We start from the raw sequence: 21,827 nt of genomic DNA, 5'->3' as shown, positions 1-21,827 counted from the left end.
CAGAAATCCAGCCAGAATTATTTTTATATTACATAAAAGAGCAATAATCTATGGTTTAAAAGGAAATAGTCTGGAAGAATGATGGTAAAATGTTATTGTTAAAAGATAAAAAATTTTAATATTTCCTTTTCTTATATTGGTGATAGAGAATTATGGATGTTAGACAATTCTGCTGCTTTCTTTTGACTTTATAATTCTATTGTAATTTTTATTGTGTGTGTGTATGTATACACATAAAAATGCAGGTGTGTGTATTACATTTTATCTATATTCGTATACTGCATTTGTGTTTCATTCTTCTTTCACAAGTGAGAAATTCATTTATACATACTTTATGAGAAATACTGACAGAATACTTAGATGAAAGAGAAGGCCAAAAAAAAAAAATAGTAGAAGAGAAAGAAAAGAGGCAATCTGAGCCAGGGAAGGGACTTATGTATGTTTACTTCTAGATACTAAAAAGGCAAGTATATGTTTACAGGCACAGATTTTCCTAGTCTCTTAATTAAGAACTAAGTTTCATTTGAGTTTCATGTCCTTTCCTATAGTTCTTTACAAACCTATTTATTGACATAAGATTGTACCAAAGTGTTTTGTTGAAAACATAAATGTACACTTAACGTGTCACTGTGATGACTGCCAGATATTCCACCAGAGTGAGATTTCTTTGTTTTTCAGAAGCTGCCCTTAAAGAAGATTCCATGCAAGGCCAGTGCACCCTCAGGATCCTTTTTTGCCAGAGACAATACAGCAAACTTCTTATCCTGGTGCCGAGATTTAGGGGTAGATGAAACATGTCTGTTTGAATCGGAAGGTTTGGGTATGTACATTTCCTTCAGAATTTTAGCTGATATAATATTAAAATTATTGTTTGTCTGTATAACTCTCAAGTCTAACTTTTTTTGTGTGATGTCATTTCACGCTTTGTTAACTTAAAAAAAAATTGTAGTTTGTTGTAAACTTGCAGTTTTTTTGTAAACTTGAGTCTTCGAAGGTAGAAAAATTCACCCTCTTAATCTTGGTCACCTTGTGCATAAAATAACAGGAATGTTAAGTAGCAGAATCCTTTCCTGGTTAAAAATAAGTACATACAATGCAAAATTGGGTGATATTTGGAAAATGTAGGGTTAAGTTTTACCACCAGGCTCTTACCTGGACTAGAAGGGTAGCTATATATGTTCCAGCCCTCCATCAAGAGCATTTTCATCTTTTCACCTCTACAAAAGTATGAAAACACCATCTCTCATAAGTTCTATCTTTCTTGAAACTGATTTTTTTAGTTAGTTAAGTTTATTTTTAGTTAATGAAACTTATTTTTTAGCTAGTTAAAAATTAGGCAAACAAGCAAGAGGTTAGGATAATTGAAGACGATGGAATAAGAGACAGATACGTTAGTGCCTAGGCCTACCCAGATAATTGTGGGGTTTTTGTTTTGTTTTATGATTGAATTTTGGCAAATCCACTTCCATACCATAGTTTTGTATTTCCTTGGGAGAAAACATACATTGGATCATTCAGTGTTTTGACATTACTTGATACCCTTAAATGTTCAAACCTTCGATATAAGATCTACCCCAGTAGAACTCTACTATGGAAAATATTGGAATTAAAGTCCAATTCTAGTAAAGTGGAACTAAGTGAAGAAAGGAGACATTTAGGGGGAAAAATGCTTTGGTTCTTTTACCTGAGGCTTTAAAAAATCAATTCACAAAATCACATAATACAAATATTAACATCACAGTAAGCTGAGCATCCTTCAGAGAGAACAAGTATACAAACTGCCTTCTGAGCAATGAGAATACACTTTGCTCTGAGACCTCACAAAACAGCATTCCCCTGCTGAACCTAGGAAATTGATGGTAGAGCAGCTAAAGTCTTACTCATTTTATGTGCTTAAGGAAACTTGTATTTGTACTAAGAGGAGTTGATGTGATATAGAAATACTGTCATCAAATTTCTGAGAGGTCTCCCAACAGAGAAGAAAATAACATGAACTTAGACTAGGAGAACATTTTATACCTGAAAGAAAAATTTAACCAGAAAAATTGCACAGAAGCATACTGTATACAACAGTGTGCTCTATGAATGCTCATTGTATATGTGAGCTTTGAGTGTTCTTACCATTTCCTCACGTCAAAGTAAAAAGAAGTTGGTGGAAGATATGTATGGATATAATTCTTTTTCAGTGCAGTGGTAATTTTACAAATAGATTTAAACTTTCATGTTTATAGGTTTATGCACGTGGATGAGTTGTGAAAAAAACCCTTGAAAGATCTAGTAAATGTCTGTGTGTGTGTCTACACACACACACACACACACACACACACACATTTTTATATATATAAATTTTAAAAACTCAAATCTTAGTCACAAGAAGCACACTCTTTGTGTGTGGACAAATAACATCATGATTTAAAATTCTGGAGTGCCCCTGCATTGCTGAAGAACTGCCACATGGGGAAACTGCTTTATTTTTTGTTAATTTGTTTACTACACAGGTTTCCATTAAAAAAAGCATTTTTTCAGTGACTACTGTAGGCCAAGTGGATTACTAGGAGCTCTGAATGTAAATATGGTCTTGTCTCAATTTTCTTACTATTCATGAGTTCTTTTGTTAATTGAACTAACCAAACTTTCAGTTGGACTCCAAGAAGCTTGGATGGCTTTTTAAAACGCCATTCAGGTAATAAATAATACATTTTATTTTGAAACAATAAAGCATAAAGCAGCTCATGTAACAATGGTCCTGGTATATAAATACATACTCTGTAGCATATAAAATTATGTCATGAAGAATTTTTAGATGGTCGAGTTCTTCACCCTGTTTGAAAAAAGCTGACTTTATAAACAAGAAATTTTTATATAAAAATTAAATACATGATAATTTATATGTCATAACTGTTGAGTAGTTTGTTAAAATATCTTTGATTCTGGTTACCTTCTACAGTATAACTTCACTTATACCTTGCAATTAAAATGTATTTATATAGCCAAGAAGGTTTAATAAGACCAAATTTTCAAGGCTATAAATTTTTAAAATAATTTTGAATCCTCTCAGTACCAAACTAAATCAAATAGTTAGGCTTTCTAGTTTGCTACTCAATGAAAAGATAAATTTGAAATTTCTGCTGCTCAGAATAGGGCATGAGGTGATGTACAATAGGCCCTGTGGAGATGGAAGAAGGGAGCCAATACTATAGCATTGACTTCAGGATTATTCAGAGAAAGGAAACAGCTGTACCCATAGATGTTAATGATAATCAGGAGGAAGCCCAATGAGAAATTGCATTTCCCCAGGTGGAACCCATTCTCCTTGGATTTTTCTTATTATTCGCTTGTGAGTGAGGAAGTGATTGAGCCGCTGCACTTGCAGAATTGACTTTCTTGCAACAATAGTACTGCGTACTCTGCTTGTTGTCTTTTCACACTTCACTTTTGAAAGGGAATTTAGGGCAAGGGTGTTTTCTTTTTTCCCTACCTCAAGATTTCATTTCAGTAGCACACAAGATGAAGAGCATCCTTTGTGTCCTAGTGTTTTGAACACCAAATAAAAGGACAAGATGCCCTGATGAAGGGGAAAAATCTGTTTGAATGAATGATAAAGTAGATCATTGTACTGAATGTGTATCAAGAGGCTTCTGTCTTTAGCTCTTCAAAGGTCTTCGCCTGCATAAAGCATTCTTATCTTTGTGGCAACTGATACGTTACCCTCTGTTGCAGTGCTTTTTTTGTACGATTATTTGCGGGAGGATCTTAATTCATGACTCACTCTGTCTGTTCTCTTTCCACAACAGCTAATGACAAGAAATCTCAGTGGGTGGGGAAGGGATGCCAGGGATGAACTAGGGAGTATAGACAGCATCTTATTCCATATGCTTCTCTCGTGCTTGTCGTTTTGATTCTTGGCAGATAACTTTCTATGCCACATGACGCGATCACATACAGGGTGTAACCTTCCATTTATCTTCTAAGACATTCTTGAGAGAGAATTTTTCCTCTGTCAAACGTCAGTTCTTGGATTATAAGTTTACTAATATCTCAGAATAGTGTTTCAGAAGTGAGACAATAGAAAAATGGATAAATATCATGAACAGCTTATTCATAAAAGACTTATAAAAGCCCAAAACAGAGATAAAAATGTTTGACACCTTAGTAATAAGGCAAATGCAAATAAAAACTATGAAAAATTAGTGAGGATTAACAATTTTATATTTAGTGCTGAGTATAGAGGAAAGTGGGATCTTCTATACATTGCTGAAAAAAAAACTGGAAGTTGGCATGCCTTCTTTGGAGGGCAGTTTGACATTATGTAAGATCTAAGAAGTGCTCATATCTTTTTATCAAGTTGTTCTACTTCTAAAAGTTTATTTGAAGGAAGTAAGTACAGATAAGCAATAGACTGTCCATTGAAACATTTTTTATAAGAGTAAATAAGGGGATGAACTGAATCTATTTGGTGGTACCTTAAACTGTAGTCATTCATAGATACCAAGCAAAAATAATATTCATAATATTTTTGAGACTATTTAAGAATATGGGAAAATTATGATATAGTATGAACATGAGGTCTCAGCATTTACATTAGTAAATATCAAAAAAAAATACTATATTCAGAATCTGAAAGTAAGATAAATAGTAATTGTGTTGTAAGTAATATCATTTTCTTCTTCAGTTCTCTATTAACACACTTTAGACCATAAACAGGTGTGGCATGTAATCTGAAACATGAACAATTTTATTTATATTAAGATAATTTGAACCAAGTTGCGTAGAGATTTATTGACATCAGTATATTATACATCAGTATATTTTATACATCAATGTATTATAAGGGCTGTTTTATATTAGGACCAAATATCTATGACTTTTTCTCAATTTAAATAAATTTTAAGTTATGAGCCCTAAAATTGATGCTCCTATATGATTTTTTTCTAGGATATTTTAAGTAGAAACTATTTCCTTAAATTAGTGATACTCTTGCATGGAGGATTTATTATTTGTAATTTACTTTAGCCCACTGATTTAGAAATTGTTAAGTTAGCTTAATTTTTTCCTCAGAGCTTTGTTTATTTTGCTTTACTTATGTACATTCCGGTGGGCTGGAAGATGGAAAAAGATAAAAGGATGGGGGAGGGAATATTTGAAAACTGCACATTTTTTTGCTTGCTGTAATTGTGTCAATATTATTATGTTATTGGATGATTATAGGATTTGGAGGCCAGTGACTATTCTTCATCTATTTCTCTGAGAAAGAATCTACTCAGCAAGAAAAGGGTTTGCTATCTGCTGTGCTAGCATGCAAATGTGTGTGATTTGTTTTTTATTTTTTGTATTTGTGTTTGCTGTGTGGCACTGTCTTCTTTTGATGCATGACTCTGAAGAGTAGTTTTATACAATTCTTTGTTCTATTGAACACTGGTCAAGCACTGACCTACCTACAGTATTGGTCTGATGTTGCACAAAAGTGAAAAGGATTGTGTGTGGATTTTTAAACATTAACATTTTCTGTTTTATACATATTGCATCAGAAAAAGAATCTATGCCTGCCTTCCAGTGTTTGATAAATCATCCCTTGGTGTTGTTGTTGTCTGTATTGAGGACTATAAGAGTATTTCTGTAGAAAAAAAGTTATATTACTTTTATTAATATTAATGTAGAATAACAACTTCAGGATACCAAATTAGCTCTGGGTCATTTATATTCACATTATTTCTTCCCCAGGAACAATTTATTTTAGACTTTGGATTTTTTGACACCTGTTCTTATAAAGTACTTTATTAGCATCTTGGTTTTTTTTTGTTTTTTTTTTGCGGTACGTGGGCCTCACCGTTGTGGCCTCTCCCGCCGCGGAGCACGGGCTCCGGACGCGCAGGCCCAGCGGCCATGGCTCACGCCTTGAGAGAACAAAATGTCTCCCAGTTTCAAGGATTTGATGGAGTCAGGGTTGAATTAGGAAAGGGGACAGCCTTTTAGCTTTCCCAGAATCAAATTTTCACTGTGCAATATTAAATAACAATAGTTATATGCTCAATAAGGGTAGCCTAGCAGTGCACATGTGCTATCGTATCTACTTTCCCAACACCACCATTTTATAATGAAAATGCTAGGTTAGGACCAAGAGAATTAAATAACTTGCCCAATATTAACAACTTCTCAGTGACCCAGCTAGGATTTGAATTCAGCTTCATTAACCTTCAAAGATCATATCCCTGTGTTACAGAAAGTTATGCTTCGTATGAGTTAATTTTAGAAGTTCATATGATGATTTCAAGTAAAAGGAAAAGTAAAATATAAATAAAAACCAAATTAGAAGAGACTCTTGACTCCTATTGCTGCTCTGAGTGATAGTGACTTAATCCATTAATTTCACATAAGGTCTGGGTGCTAGAGACAGGAAGGGCACTCCTTGCTGTGGGACATTTTTTGACTTAGTGGCAAAGGCAATTAACTACATTTTATTCTATACATCTTCCATCACTGATGAGATTATGAATGAATTCTCTTTGTTTATGTGAATTATATGGCTGCTGTATCCTGTTTTAAATGCGAACAGTGATTCTGAGAAATTTGGATACACACACACTCAGCATTCTTGAGTTTGTGAGGTTTATTCTTGTTTGCCTTTTCTTCTCTTTAGCTTCCCTCAGATCAGTTTTAACGCACCTAAATTTCTTTGCTATTCCTAATTGCTCCCTACCTTTAAACTCAAGGATTTCTGCGTGTGACTTTCTGGGAGTGACATGATGTAGACAGCCATCCCTTTACTTTCTTGGGAGGCATCTTTTGTACCTTATAGATCCTGGTAGGTGATAAATGCCCATAATACCCATTAAGGGCTAATCCAATTCACAAATTATTTTTTCCTCCATTCATCATCGTCATCATCATCACCGTTATCTTAAACATTTCTAGAACATGTTCCATATATCAAATCACATTTTAATATTTTAACCAAAATAGATGTAGAATTATAATTGACGCTTATTGTAATAATCATAACATTGATTAATATAATGATTCTCAAACTTTAATGTGCATATTCATCACCTGGAAACCTTGCTTAAATGTAAATTTTGCTCAATACGTCTGGGGTGGGACCCAATAATTTGCATTTTTATCAAGCTCCCAGCTGATACCAATGCTACTGGTCTGTGGACCATCACTTAAGTAGCAAAGGAGTAAAACCAGTTCTTCTGACATCTAGTTTAATGTCTTCTACTATGTCACTCTTTCTGAGTATGAGAATCTGTTCTCTGCTCTGGGGAGGTGGGAAGCTATTAAATTTTGATATTGTCACAATTTAATATTCAGTCAAAAATAAAAGTTTTGCAAATATTTTCTTAAATATAAATCTAAAATATAGTTTCCTTTAAAACCAAAATGAATATTATTGCCTCTAATGTATATAAACCAAATAGATAATGAAATTTTCTTATTTTCATTTTTTGTCCATCTGTTGAAACTTAATATATATAGGAAAACTATACATTCATGGTCTAATGCATTTTATCCTTGCAGATTCTGTGACATTAAAACTCTACCCCTTGCCTTAGCAGAAGGTCTCGTTTTCTATTCCTGGAGCTAGCAGCATTCCATTTGACATTTGATGCCCATGAGATTTTAACAGAATCTAGGTTATAAGATTGCCACATATTTTGAACAGGGATCTGTGTTGCTTTTCCCAGAGGTGTTCTGCCTTATACTTTTCTTCAAAACAGTTTTGATTATTTAAAAAGAAGCCTCCAATGATAAGACCTTTTGCATAATAATCACCAGTGACTAGACAGCTTTTTGTTTTAAAGATAATTTGTTCAGAGGAAAGAAAGCCATAGTGATCCCCCCTTCTAACCATAACTCAAAGCAAAAGACCATATTAATATTGTAATGATAGAGTGAAAAAATGTTTCCTACCATAAACCTCAATATAAGTATAAATTTCCTTATATTTTTGAAAAGACAAATCAGTAAAATGTCTTTAAAATGAGTAGTACATACAACTCAACATAAAGGCTTTAGTTCAAATGCAATATACTAAAAATTGTCTTTCTAATCATCCTGACAAAAACATGCATTCATATATACAATATATAATCAACTTAGGTAACTTATCGAAAATGGGTTCATCTAAATTATTTTATTCCCAGAGATGCAGAAAAATTGACAGTAAGATGTTTAGTGTTTGATAAAATGACATGTTCTAACGTAATTGTTACTTAAGTTTTATGCTTAGCACAAACCCATAATAATGATAGGCTCTCTCCTTTATATCTGTCTATATATGCTGGCCAAATTGACCTACTTAACCTTAAATTTGATTAAATTTAGAATTAACTATTTCTGATATAATATAAATGACAAAATATTCAAAATACACTCATTATAATAACCGCTTTAAATTATACACATCTATCATAGTAGTTTTTTTAATTCTGAAGTTTCTTCCACTGCTTAGTTTGGTGGCTTACACGTGACAGGTGCACAGACAAAAAAATGCTTATAGGAAAAAAAAAGAGTGTATTAACTAAGCTAAATGAAGATAATCTTTAAGCAAATAATTTACAACAAAAATAATAATAAAGAAAGAAAACTAACCTTGGGAATTCTTTTCTATGTGCCAAACATTGGCTAGGAATAACACGAATAATATTGTGTTAAATCCGCACAAAAATATTGCAAGATACACACCATTATTTTCCCTCAGAAAACTGAGATTTTATAATCTCCCAAAATAACAAACTAGTAAATTTTAGAGCTCACACTCAGACCCAGATCTTTGTGGCTCAAATCCCATGGTCACTATTCTCTTTCGATCTGTTAACTTTAGTTTAGAACTTTCTTGAGTGCAAAAACCAAACACAGTCATATCTTTGGTATAGTGTAGATACTACTTAAAGACACTTGAATTTAATTTTATAGAATAAGGTAAGAGTGTTTGCTTTTACAATTAAATAAACTTTGACATAATTCAAATTCTTGCCTTTTCTAAATATGCTAGGTAAGATTTTAGCCTTTATTCAGTTTGTTTATTGTCACAACCATTATCATCACGACATAATTGTCATCATCCTTGATAATTTGAGACATAGTGTTTACTGAGTAATTACTCTGTTCTGTTCTTGTCATTGTGCTGTTATGCCTCTCTGCAGATTTAACTCATTCATTGCTTACAAGTCATCAAACATGATATTTTTGGCCATTATGGATCAGGCATGATATGCCCAATATTCAAAATGCCATTAACAAGTGAGACAGTATTATAGGTGTGTTTTGAAGCAACAAAGCAATTGCTTTATTAAAGATAACACTTCCAAGAAAACTGGGAAGTAAAACATCATCTTTCTATTATCATTTTCCTAAGGAATGATGCTGAGTGAGATGTTTATTTGTCTTAAATTTTATAAGCTGGTTCTGTTAAGGATATAAAAAGGAGAATCATGCAGTTACTTTTCAGTTTGCCAAATTGATTTTCTAATGAGTCCATGGTAGATTTGATATTTTAGTGTTGGCATGCAAAGGCTGTTTTAAATTGATAGCTGAATACAAAATAGCAATGCATCCTACATATCACATGGTCTTTCTTACATTACCCACATTACTGTTTTTCTTCAGAATGAATTTTATTTTCCATTGAATGTCTCTATTGGTATTTACTTCCAATTCTTACATACTCTCAAATTAAGTACAATACGTTGATTAAAGAATCATGATAGTTGAGTCAGGTGTTGCTTTTTAGAGTTGGTGTTGACTGCATCTTGGCACAGTTTGGTCAGTTCACTAATAATTTTCATATTTTAACACTGTTTCCATCACAAAATGCATGAGATTGTATCCAAGTCTCCTTGAGCTTTAGCTACTTGCTTCACACAGCTTTCACTGAAGATGAGGGTATTAGCAGGGCCTTAAACATCTTCTTCACTTCAGCTTTCATGTATTCCTTTTTCCTGTTTGTTATTTTGTACCATGGACAGGATAAAAAAAGTCCAAATCAGAAGAAACTGATTATCTAGACAAGAAGATTGATTTTCACTTGTTTGCTTTTGTTTTATGATTTTTGTTATTGTTCTTTGTTTGAATTTGATGCCTATGTGATATTACAGTCCGTACATTTCATTGCACTGAAGTCGATTTAATATATCAAAAGTTGTATCATTTAGCCAGAGTCAGCTAATGGTGCACTTGAAATTGGAGGTAGTAAATATCTTTGCTTTAAGGCCCTTTAGTTAAAAGTAATTTTAGACTTCCCCAACCTGGATTTTATGACAATTCACTAAGCGTTAGCTGAAACTCAAATTTATATTACCAAGAATGGAAAGATTCTGTAATTCAGATTTCCCATAATCAATTATATTTTAATGAACATTGCTGATGATATTAGAACTTATTTTAAAAGCTTTAAAGATGACATTTTATAGCAAGATAATAAATTTTTGTTTGTTTAAAGCCAAGTGAAATCATATACTTTTATAATCTAAGTAAATGTATTTTTCTATTCACCACACACTCCCAACAAATTCCATTCTGGCGTCAGTGGCAAATATTGCCATTGCCATAACCTGTGGAGAGAAGGAATTAGATATTTAAGTGGGGGGAATAGAATAAAGCTGGGAAATTAAATTACTATAAAATTCTATGTTTAAGAATTGAAGCAATATTGCTATTTTTCTTAATGTTTATCAATAAGCTAGTATTTTCTTTTATCAGGATATTGTGTCTATGTAAAGACCATTCTCAATTCAATCTTTTCCCCCCAATATCTGTTGTTAGGTGCTGTATATAATAACATTTTAAAAATTCTCTAATCTTAGTTTAAAAAGAAAAAAGTATAAGCAGTACATACTCCTCTGGTAGGCTCAACAAATGCAAGTATGATTTGTCAACATAACTGAACGTGTCCAGAGCAATTGATAAAGCAGCTTTATTAAGTAATCATATTATATTAGAAAAGAAATATCAATGCAAAGAACCATCTTCTAATTTGCTCATTTTATGGGCAAAACTGGCTGATGGCATATATTTGTACATATTTACAAAATTCAGTCAGTTGAAAGTGTTTCTTTCTAAAGTATCATTTAATCAAATTTCATTAGGAGAAGACATCAAGTTTCAGAGGGCTCACTTGACATTATTGTTTGGAGGATAACAAAGGACCGTGATGTGTAATTTTTAATCCTTATTCATTGCATTATTTCTGCTAAAATCACTGGTGAAGATAGAGTTAGGATTTTTAAAAGACCAGACTTTGCTTCATAGTCTTATGTTTGCTGTCTGTTTTTAAGTAATCCATCAACTATTTATATCATAATTATAGCTACATGTGTTTCCAATATTGACTTACAAATATTAACTAACTGAAGAAAATATTTTCAGGGTGGGATTCCTGAGACTCATGGCTTTTGGGGAGGAAGTTGGGCAAAGAGTTTTGAAAACTGCTTTAGGACTTTAGTAAAGCTAACTGTACTGTGGGATAGGATGGTTTCTATGAATATCAGAATGAAGACTAGCTCATTTACTGGGACCATGAGCGATGAGGGAGTCCATCCTGCTCCCCATTGAGCTGCTTTACTGTCCTTTCTATTGTAAAGGTGTCCACCTTTGTCTTGTCTTTCAGTCCTCCACAAGCAACCCAGAGAAGTGTGTCTCTGTTTGCTGGAGCTTGGCCGGATTGCAGCCAGGTAGGTCATACTACTGCTGCTACTTAAGACTTGACCATCTCAGCATCCAAGCAGCTGAGAAGCTTGCTGCCTTTTCATCGCTGATGTTTAACCTAGGTGTTGAGAAGCAACTCCTTCAAATATGATCAGTATGAACATCTTGAGAGCAATTGTTCAAACTAAAAAAGTGGACCACCAATATTCTTAACATCGTGGCCTTATCGTCAAAGTCACTATGTTTAAGCATTTTCTAAATATCCTTTAATTGAATACATTTTCCTTGCAACTCTTTCTTGGGAGGCTGGGGAGGATCTTGTACATGAAATTGTATGTGACAATTATGCTTTCCTTAGTGGAAAGTCTATTCCCATTACTCTCTCTCTTTCTCAGCTCCTTCACCCCTCTCTTCCCGTTTACTTTTTAATAATTTTCAGCCTCTTCTTTTGTTCCTTTTTCCTCATTTTCCCCATTTAACATCTCATCCCTCAACTCTTTTGGTTTCTACTCCTGAGTGGATGGATAGTTTTAAAATTATTCTCCATAATTTGATTGGAAAAAGATAGAATATTATCCTTCATATGTAGAGATATCTTTGGAATCTTTTTTTTCTAGAAAAGAAAAACAAGAAGTAATTTTAGAAATCATAACTGTAGCTAAATAAGCAGGAGAAGGGACTTTATTAGCTCAGCTGACTTGATTTGGTTTCATGTCTTCTCCTTATTACATTACAAATCCTCAAACAAGGCTTCTGACAGTTTTATAAAGCCCAAAGAATTACAAATGAAGATATAAATGTTTCAATAGATCTTGATGCAAAATAAAACTTCAGAATTAATTAGAATTCATTTCTCATCCAGATCTGATTATACTTCTAGCATTGAGATCAGATGAACCAATAAGACAAAGTAAGAGTTTGCTCTGGGTGTTAATTCTCAAAGGGAGAGCTATAAAGAAAAGAAAAGACAAGGTGAGCACATCAGCAAATTACAGCAATTGGTAGAAAACTTGCTGCCAATGAATAGCCCTTTTTTTGAGCCAGTGGAAAATTCACTGTAGTCAGAAGTAACCCCAAGTTCTTTAAAACATCATAGTCAACATAATCTTAACAAATTGTTCATCAGGTATGGATTTTACTTTATCATAATAATTGGATGAGAGAGATTGTTTTAATTTTTAAAAATTTGAATTAAATAAGAATGAGGCTCCACTCAATAAGGAGTGAAAAAAATCAATTTGAGACATTTAGGGATGTCCCTACTTTCTCCCACACCTTTCCCAGCTATATTGTGTGACAGCCTCTGGAGAGGGTCCCCTTGTCTTCTGACCACTCAGGTCTCTACTACTCAGGCATAGTTCATAGTATCTGACTGTTTCTTAGGACCCCATTCCCCTTCAATGCTGTCACTTTCTTGGGTTCTGAGAGGGAGCGAGACAAAGGTACCTATTGCTTTTAGGACTCCGCTAAGCCACTCCTCTACCATGCTTAAGCCTTCTGGCCTGCAGGACAAACAGCTATGAGTCAAAGGACTCAGCCTTGAGTCCTTGGGCTCAGCAGATATCCCCTAAGAAAGGTGATATTAAAAATACAGGAGGGAGGAATACACACAAAGTAAAATCTCAGTAAATGAGCTGCTGCCCCTGAAATGCTAGAGTAAAAGAAAGATTGTCTAAAGTTCCTGGGTAATAGGAGATTAGGCAGAAAACTTTTTGTTTACTTGGTTATTTTAATTATATCATTAGAATATTCTGAAATGCCAGATTCTATTTTGGTGCTTTGATAACCTAAATATGTGGATCAAACAGGCATCATGATTCTGAAAGTTGTGATAGAGGTAAAAAGGAGTGGCGCTATCTACAGAATTAGCTGGGAGTTGTCATTTTCCTCTTGCTTGGTGTACATTATTTACCTATTTTTTGGATTTATTTTATTTTTTGTAATTATACTCTTTATTATCTGAACACTTAGGAATCTTGCTGAACTAAACATTTTAACTATGACAAGTCATCAAAGAAGAAGGCATGCTATCCAATGACAAAATTCCCTTAGGAATCACCTTTCCTCCAGCTACTGAGTCTGTCATGAATTGCCCCTTGCCATCGTATATAAAACAAATTAATATCTTGGTTAATGAAAGGGAATCATAATGGCCTGGTCAATTTGAAGGTGAAGCATTATATGAAGTGCTTTGTGTGTGTTTTTCCCCAAATATTTTAAAATTGAGATTCTGGGTTGCTCCATTTCTTTTTTTTTCTTTTTTTTTTTGCGGTACGCGGGCCTCTCACTGTTGTGGCCTCTCCCGTTGCGGAGCACAGGCTCCGGACGCGCAGGCTCAGCGGCCATGGCTCATGGGTCCAGCCGCTCTGCGGCATGTGGGATCTTCGTGGACCAGGGCACGAACCCGTGTCCCCTGCGTCGGCAGGCGGACTCTCAATCACTGCACCACCAGGGAAGTCCGATTTTTTTTTTTTTAAGCCACTTTATTGAGATACGGTTGACATACAAAAAACGCTGTACATATTTAATGCAAACCACTTGATGAGTTTGGATATAAGTATACATTTATGAAACCATCACCACAATCTATGCCATAAATATATCTATCACCTCCAAAAGTTTCCGCTGCCTTCTTTATTATTATTATTATCATCATCATCATTATTATTATTATTAATAAGAATGGGTGGCTACATTTCTGACCTTACTTTATGACCATGTGATAAAAGCAGAGATTATTCACATTACAAAAGAAAATTACAAATTTCACAAAGCAGTGATCTAAGGATTAAGACAATACATTACAATATTCAATTTGTAAATTTTGCCTTTTATCTTCTTCACCTACTTAAGTGATGTGAAGTATTGCACACTTACCATGAAAAAGAAAAAAATATGCTAACAGATTATTCAGGTCATCACTTTTGTGTGCAGCATAAGGTTAAACAGCTGAATGCCAAATGGATAGATTGAACATTTAAGTATAAATGTCTATTTAAGTTTCTCTCTGTACACATTTGAAGATTTTATCAAAATTTTAATGGAAGTTCAATTGTGCTTTAAAAACAGTAACCCAATAAACCCAAACATCACTACCTTAGCCCTGTGTTGAAGCATAATCGTTGAAGGAAAAAAGGGAAATTCATCATTCCATCTTATTTTACTCCTAATTTTTTCTTTAGATATATTAAACCTTTATCTAGATCATTGTATGTGTGCTTCCTCCTCCCTGTACTCCTCTATGGAGTTGAATTAAGACAGAGTTATTGAATTATTGAATTAAGACAACATTAGACAAAACGAGAAGTGGTATTTGGAGAGCTCTCAAGAATCACATTAATTTGTACACACAACAGATGAGGTTTGACCATAAGAAAATCCTAATACAACCTTGCGAGTTTTGTGTTTTTTCCACTGATAGATGATGTTTCTTTACACTTGATTCTAAACATTTATTTCTCAAATTTACATAGATGTCATCTTAAAAGCATCAACATCACTTTAGAAATGATTCACTAAATATTTCTGATTCCCTGCTGTATTCTCTTGCCTGGGAACACTCCGTGAAGCTCCTTTGAGAGCTGTGGGGTGGGAGAATGAAACTACTTATTTTTGTTCTCATGGGTGAAACTTCCTTTTATTTTCAACTAAACAGAGCTGTCATCACTGGAGAGTGAAATCCCTCTGTTAATATTTCAGAAACCATGTCAGTTTCTGTGTGTAAAATATGCACGTTTACCTTCTGCGAAATAAAACATTCAGCAAAAACTGGTCAATAAAAAGATCTTTTTAATGAGGGTGCTTTGATATTCATTGTTTAAAAAAGGTTACTATGAATTCAACCTTTTTTAAGACGGCAGAATTAAGATTAGCTTTATGATAAAACTAAAAAAAACCTTTTGATATTTTGGTTTGGGGCTGTGATGAATAGTCAACATCAGAGGGAAGCTTTTTATATTTTTACTTTTGAGTGTTTTCTTCATTTTCAACAAAATTTATGACCATTCAAAAGAAATATACTTTGTGAATATTTTTGTTAGTCTCCTATTTTAATCCACGCCTTAATGAAATGTTACTTAAAAGAAAATATTCTTATACAAGGCTTCTTAATTAACTCATCCTATTTAAAGAGCTTGACTCTGACTGCTAAGAATAAAATTTGTTTTCATATGATTGAAATTTCCATCCAAATTTAAATCTATCTTTGAATAACTTTAAAACAGAATTAAAAATGGGGCAAAAACCATCTTGCAAGAATCTATAAACTATCTGTTGTATGCCTTAAGAAGGGGGAGTTTCTAAACTTTATCCCTCCAACTCTAGTAAAATAGGCTCCAGATGTCTTTTCTTTGAAAATTATAGTCTAGTAAATAGTTTGAGTAAATTTTCTAGTTCAGGGCTTAGTTTAGGGGCTCAATTATTTCATCTAGACCAATCTCAAAAGCTATATCCTGTGCCAGAAAAATGAAAAGTCCATTTCTAAGATCTCATCATAAAGTTATTAACCATAAGACCATTTCCCTAGCACTATGCATTTTTGAAATGAGACCAAAAATTTATAATATGATATTGCCCTTTCAGTATCCCCCCTACTTTCACATCACTGGGGTATACAGATGCAAAGATTTGGTTTTAGTGGATTCAACCTTCTTGCTATCTTTAGTTTACCCTTATTCAGTTTGAAAGCAACAGTTGCCCCTTCTCCCGCAAAGCTTTGAAATCTTGTAGTTGGACAAGAATAGAAAACACTATAAATTTTTGAAAACCTTATAAACAAAATCAAAATGTAGAGTGGTATAGAGTTAATCATGGAAACCAGAATGAAGCAGCCTTTTGGAGAGCAGAAAAAAGACCTACTGGTGACTAAGCTGGCTTCAGGTGCAGGCCCCCAACCCAAGGGGAATTTCATGATTTACAGACTGTTGACACCTCCAGACAGACAGGAAGCCAATGAATCATATTGAAGTGTGTATTTCAGGACTGGCTGACTGTACCTTAAGCAGCTTGAAGTATTCAAAAGCCAATATAAGCAGAAATTTGGGGCTTAGTGTTGACTTTCTATGTTCAGTGGCATAGCTAATTTTCAGCATTCCCAGATAAAGAAAAATCTCCAGGGCAAAGTTTTCCATGTATGACTTTGTTACCAACGTCATTCAAATTTTGTTTTGTATTCAACATGGAGTGGAGCTTGTTGTTACTTTAATAACATATTTCTTATTATTTCACTTTGTTAAAAAAAAAAAAAAAGAAAAAGAAAAAATTGTGCAACCCAACCAGCCTGCTCCTGAAAGGTGGCATGAATCCACCTACAATTACAAATGAAATCATATTTTCCAGTTGACCCAATTTATACTTTCAAATATGATGTTTTCATTTATGATTGACTTTTAATTGGCTGTGAATTCTAGCATGTTAAATTCCTCTAGCTTCACTGCCCAGTTTATATTATTATCTTGAGAACATTAAATGTAGCAAAATGTTATACCTTGTTGGAACTAAGAATTCACATAAGTCTAGAGGGATTAAAAAGGGTTGCCTGTTGAAGTTCATCCAGCGAGTTAGCAGCAAAAATGAATTTATAACTTGTTCTGCTATGCTCCAGCACCAACATATTCCTGCCATCCTACAATTCTAGGAAAATTAATTTAAAGAAAGCCTATGGTTAGTTTTTTTGTAAAGGATACCAACAATAGTAATAATATAACAATAGTAATAACACTACATCTTAATTTTGAGGCTGTTACATAATTTCATTGGGTGGTATATTTTAAAAAGTTAAAACTTTGGCAAAAGGACCTCAATGCTGCAGTTTCCTGGTTGTGCAAGCTCTGATACATCAGTTATCAACAGCCGTCTCAGAGATGGTGCCATGTGTCAGACACTGTACTGGGAGTGTAATGGATACTGTTTTAATTCCTTCTAACTGTATTAAAACACAGGAATTAGAACTTGCATTTTACAGTGAACTAAAACTGAGGCTCAGAAATAATGTACGTCAAGATGCCCAAAAGTTCCAGACAAATGGAAGACGTTCAGTAACAGTTGCTCTTTTAACTTTCTTCTTCCTCCCTCCTCCCCTCCCTCCTTCTCTCTCTCTCCTGCTACATCAGACCTCTAGGACAGGCCACTTTCATCTGTGTTTTCCTGAGAGAAAACAGACTCTTAGAGGTTAAGTGATTTGCTAAATTTAAAGAGTAGGTTAATGGCATAGTTAGCTCAAGTCTGCCTCAGGGAAGAATGATACCCAAATCTTCAAGTGAATATTACTGGTACTTGTCAACAGTAATGAGATGCTGGGTTGAGTTAAGTGTAATTAATGAGTGCTAGAAAGTTAAAAATGTATTTTAGTTTTGAATAGGGTTTAAAGTTTTCTAGAAGAACATTCTTGGGGGGTAAAACACTTATTTACATTTAATGTCGATATGTTTTATTAAAGTGATATGCATTTAAAGGTCCAAAACAATGAAATCTAATTCATCTTTGGAGCCTGAACTCATTGTTATATGAGAATATGGAAATTTTTTGCATTCAAAAAATGTAGCTATTAAGTATCTATTGTGTGCCATGATCTACACTGGCTGCTAGGTATGCTGTGAATCAGACAGTCTCTACTGTTATGGAATCTGCGGTCTATTGCATGTTTCTACAAATGTCCTGTTAACTGGCTAATCTGTATAAAAGGTTTGAAATGTGATAAATAGTGCCTAAAGTCTTTTAGCTAATGATTTATGTAACTAAAAATTACTCTGTTCACTAGAGGCAGTTAGCAAAACAGCAATTATTATTTGAGTTGTGCCAGCTTACACTGTTTTGTACTGAATTCTGATATAAGTTTTCCAGCTCTCAAAGGCCACCTGACGTGTGTGATGATGTCACTTAAAATAACAAGCCATTAGAACAGGATGCCGATAACCTAAGCTTTTACATTTAATGATGTTTTAATATACTATTCACTCACTCTAAGGTATTAGACATATTGCCAACATATTTATTCTCTCTATAAAGGTTATTTACTTTGTAGGTAGTCCACAGCCTATTTTGAAAAAATTTCCAAGTGACTTTTTCCTCTTCTTTCTAACACGTGATCACCTGATTAAAATGTCAGAGAAAACCTGAAGTAAGAAAACATAGATTTGCATCTTTATTCTGTTCCTAGCTCGTTCTATATTTCCTCTGGATCTGTTTTATTTATTCTGTAAAAATGAAAGGGTATAACTACATGAACCCAAAGATCCTTCCCAATTCTCAAATTCTGGAATTATCTTTGGCCTCCTTCACTTAGGTACAATTGATATGCATCTAGGAAACCAAACCAAATTTAAACTTAGCCTAAGAAAAATATGGGAGATTAGAATGCTGTTAACAACTACATCTCTGTCTTTGAACCGCTGTGGCATTTACAATTTACAACACATAATTTTTAACATATTGTTATTCTAAATTATTTTTTGTTTCTTTATTCATTTTCTTTCTCAGTAATACTGTACATGCTTTCATTATGTTGGTCTTAAAAGCATGACCAATGTACTGTATTACCCATTCTACCTTGTTCTGGGTCCATAAAGATATACTCGTAAGAGTGAATTTCTTCTCTGTTAATTCATTTAAGGACATTTATTTGGGGAAATTGCTGTTTTCAATTTGACTCTGACTCCCTGATTTTATTTCCATTTTTAACAAGCTTATATTCAAAATAGGAGTTCAATTGTAGCACTAATATCATTAAAGCTAGTAAATCTGAAAGCTGAAGACTAAATTAATATGGTAATTCATGTTATTGACTCATTAATATATTATATGGAGTATTTTAATTTATTTTTAGTATGTTATGCATCTATTCATTTATATGTTCATATATAGATATAAACATATATGCATATGTATATGTAACTATAAATATATATGTATGTATGTATGGGGGTGTGTGTGTTTTTCCCTGCTTAAAAGGATGCCAATTTAAGAACATACTATTTCAATGCCAGAGAAAAGTTAATGTTGTTTTGAAAAGTTAGCAGATTGGTCCTATGGTATAATTGGATGCAACATAAGGCTAAGTGTATCATTATTACAACTTATGCATGTGTATTGATCTGGTGTCTTTTAAAAAGGTATGGTGTGGAGCCTCCTGGTTTGATAAAGTTGGAAAAAGAAATTGAACAAGAAGAAACACTCTCTGCCCCTTCTCCTTCACCTTCGCCTTCATCAAAGTCTTCTGGAAAAAAGAGTACGGGAAACTTACTGGATGATGCAGTAAGTAAAATTGGTCAAGTTTCTTATCAACACTTGGTCTTTTTTGAACTTCAAAACTCATTCTGTACAATCTTCGATCAGTCTAACCTTTACCTATTCCAATGTTATTGAAATTTATTTTAAAATCCTACGAGGGGGGCTTCCCTGGTGGCGCAGTGATTGAGAGTCCGTCTGCCGATGCAGGGGACACAGGTTCGTGCCCCAGTCCGGGAAGATCCCACATGCCGCAGAGCGGCTGGGCCCGTGAGCCATGGCCGCGGAGCCTGAGCGTCTGGAGCCTGTGCTCTGCAACGGGAGAGACCACAACAGTGAGAGGCCCGCGTACTGCAAAAAAAAAAAAAAATCCTATGAGGAAGTTTATAGTCCTGCAATTCATTTTGAGATTCAAAACTGAGCCACTTATTTAAAATAAAGCGTCACTTAATTCTGCTGAGTAGTATCTAAAATTTTAGGATAATAAGTCATCCTCCTGAAAATTGTCTTTGAAAACACTTAAGCCTTGATACTATTGGTTCCTGTTTCCTTATTCACTGATAAGAAGCCTGAGGCATGGGACTTGAGGATCTTTAAAGAAGGAAAAGCAAAATACCATGGAGAAGATAACTGCCCTTTACTGACTGCCTGCTATGGGCCGGGTTCTGCCAGTATTCTTCAAGTGCTCTTGTTATCTTTAGGGCAGGTTTCTTATTGAGGAACCTGAGACTTGAAGTTGAAATACCTGCTGAGAGGAAGAGAGGAGCTTAGATTCCAACCTAATTTTGTCTAACTCTCTGAGGTCACCAACCCTCAGAGTTCTTGAGACACCATCTTTGTCAGATTAGGAAATATTTTCATTATACCCTCATAATTACAGAAAACAGATTCTGGGTGTAACGGTAAACAGGATGAAATAAAATTCTCCGGCTACTTCTGTTGTGTCTTAAGTAGTGTGTCATGTGTGTGCATTTACTTCCCAGCACATATGTTTTGAGCGTAAATGTCAAAAACCTATGGGTTTTATAAAAAATGGAAACCTCGGGGATGTCAGACTGAAGTATGTCTCACATACACAAGGAGAGTTCTTAGAGACTAGCACCAACCATAATGCCAGTTATAAGGAATAGGCAGGATTGAAAAGGACAGCTCGCCTGTAGCTGAGAGTTTCCCTCCCAAGGGTCTGAGCTGAAAAGAGCAGGGGAAATGGCTGATTGGTGCTGTAGGATGCAGAAAGAAAGATTCCCCCATCTTTTCTTTCTTCCATGTGACACTATAACCTATATTGCAGATTTAAATGAGCAGAAATATAACAATTTGTCTGACCGATTGAGAACTCCTATTTCTGCTAAGGGTAGCACACATAAACTTAGCCCATCAAGGTATCTTATCCAATACCAGTTTAATTTAGTTTTCCTTTGTTCAATCCACTCAGAAATGAAAGGATAGGCAGGGCATTTTAATAATACACCTAAAAGGACGTTAAAATCACAGGAATGTTTTTAATGATCAGCCACATGTCTTGAATCCTGCTGTTTCATTTTTATTTTGTAAGGTAATTGAATAACATTGTACTAATAGTAGATAATGGCACATTATTTATATATTGATGAGAACAATTTTTTCTTCTCTCTCAATTATACTTTTTTGATTAGACTTACTTTAGAGTAAGATCTTCCTTTTAGTCTTTCTCTCATAAAAGTGTTTTTCTGGGGTTACTATGCTTGATCTTAGGCCTTTTCCTCTCAGCACTTACCTCCATTCACTTCCTTTAATGCATTAGAGTCAGAGGTCTGACCCTTAACCTCCTAATGAATGAATTACTGAATCAAATGAATTTCTTAGTCCTCAAATTATTAGACCACTTTCTGGTGTTTGACACTGTTGAGCACTCTGTTCTTGAAATTCTTCTCCATGAACTTTATTGCTACCAGAATGATCAACCTAAACGCAACTCA

General features: G+C 34.2%; 1 protein-coding gene across 2 annotated transcripts in view; it reads left to right on the top strand.

Annotated features, from left to right (window-relative positions):
• The window catches only part of GAS2 (growth arrest specific 2), a 124,969-nt gene that overhangs the window by 41,354 nt on the left and 61,788 nt on the right, over nucleotides 1-21,827 (top strand). For both annotated transcript variants that reach the window (XM_022583748.2, XM_089915036.1), the window contains exons 3-5: nucleotides 679-820; nucleotides 11,609-11,672; nucleotides 19,755-19,896. In XM_022583748.2, the coding sequence (XP_022439456.1) occupies nucleotides 679-820; nucleotides 11,609-11,672; nucleotides 19,755-19,896 (348 nt within the window). The remainder of the gene's footprint in view (nucleotides 1-678; nucleotides 821-11,608; nucleotides 11,673-19,754; nucleotides 19,897-21,827) is intronic.

Source organism: Delphinapterus leucas, chromosome 7 (assembly GCF_059928025.1).
Source record: "Delphinapterus leucas isolate spDelLeu-1000000601 "Yukka" chromosome 7, BTC_Dleu_Yukka2, whole genome shotgun sequence".
Classification (NCBI taxonomy): Eukaryota; Metazoa; Chordata; class Mammalia; order Artiodactyla; family Monodontidae; genus Delphinapterus; species Delphinapterus leucas.
This window is presented reverse-complemented; position numbering and strand designations above follow the sequence as displayed.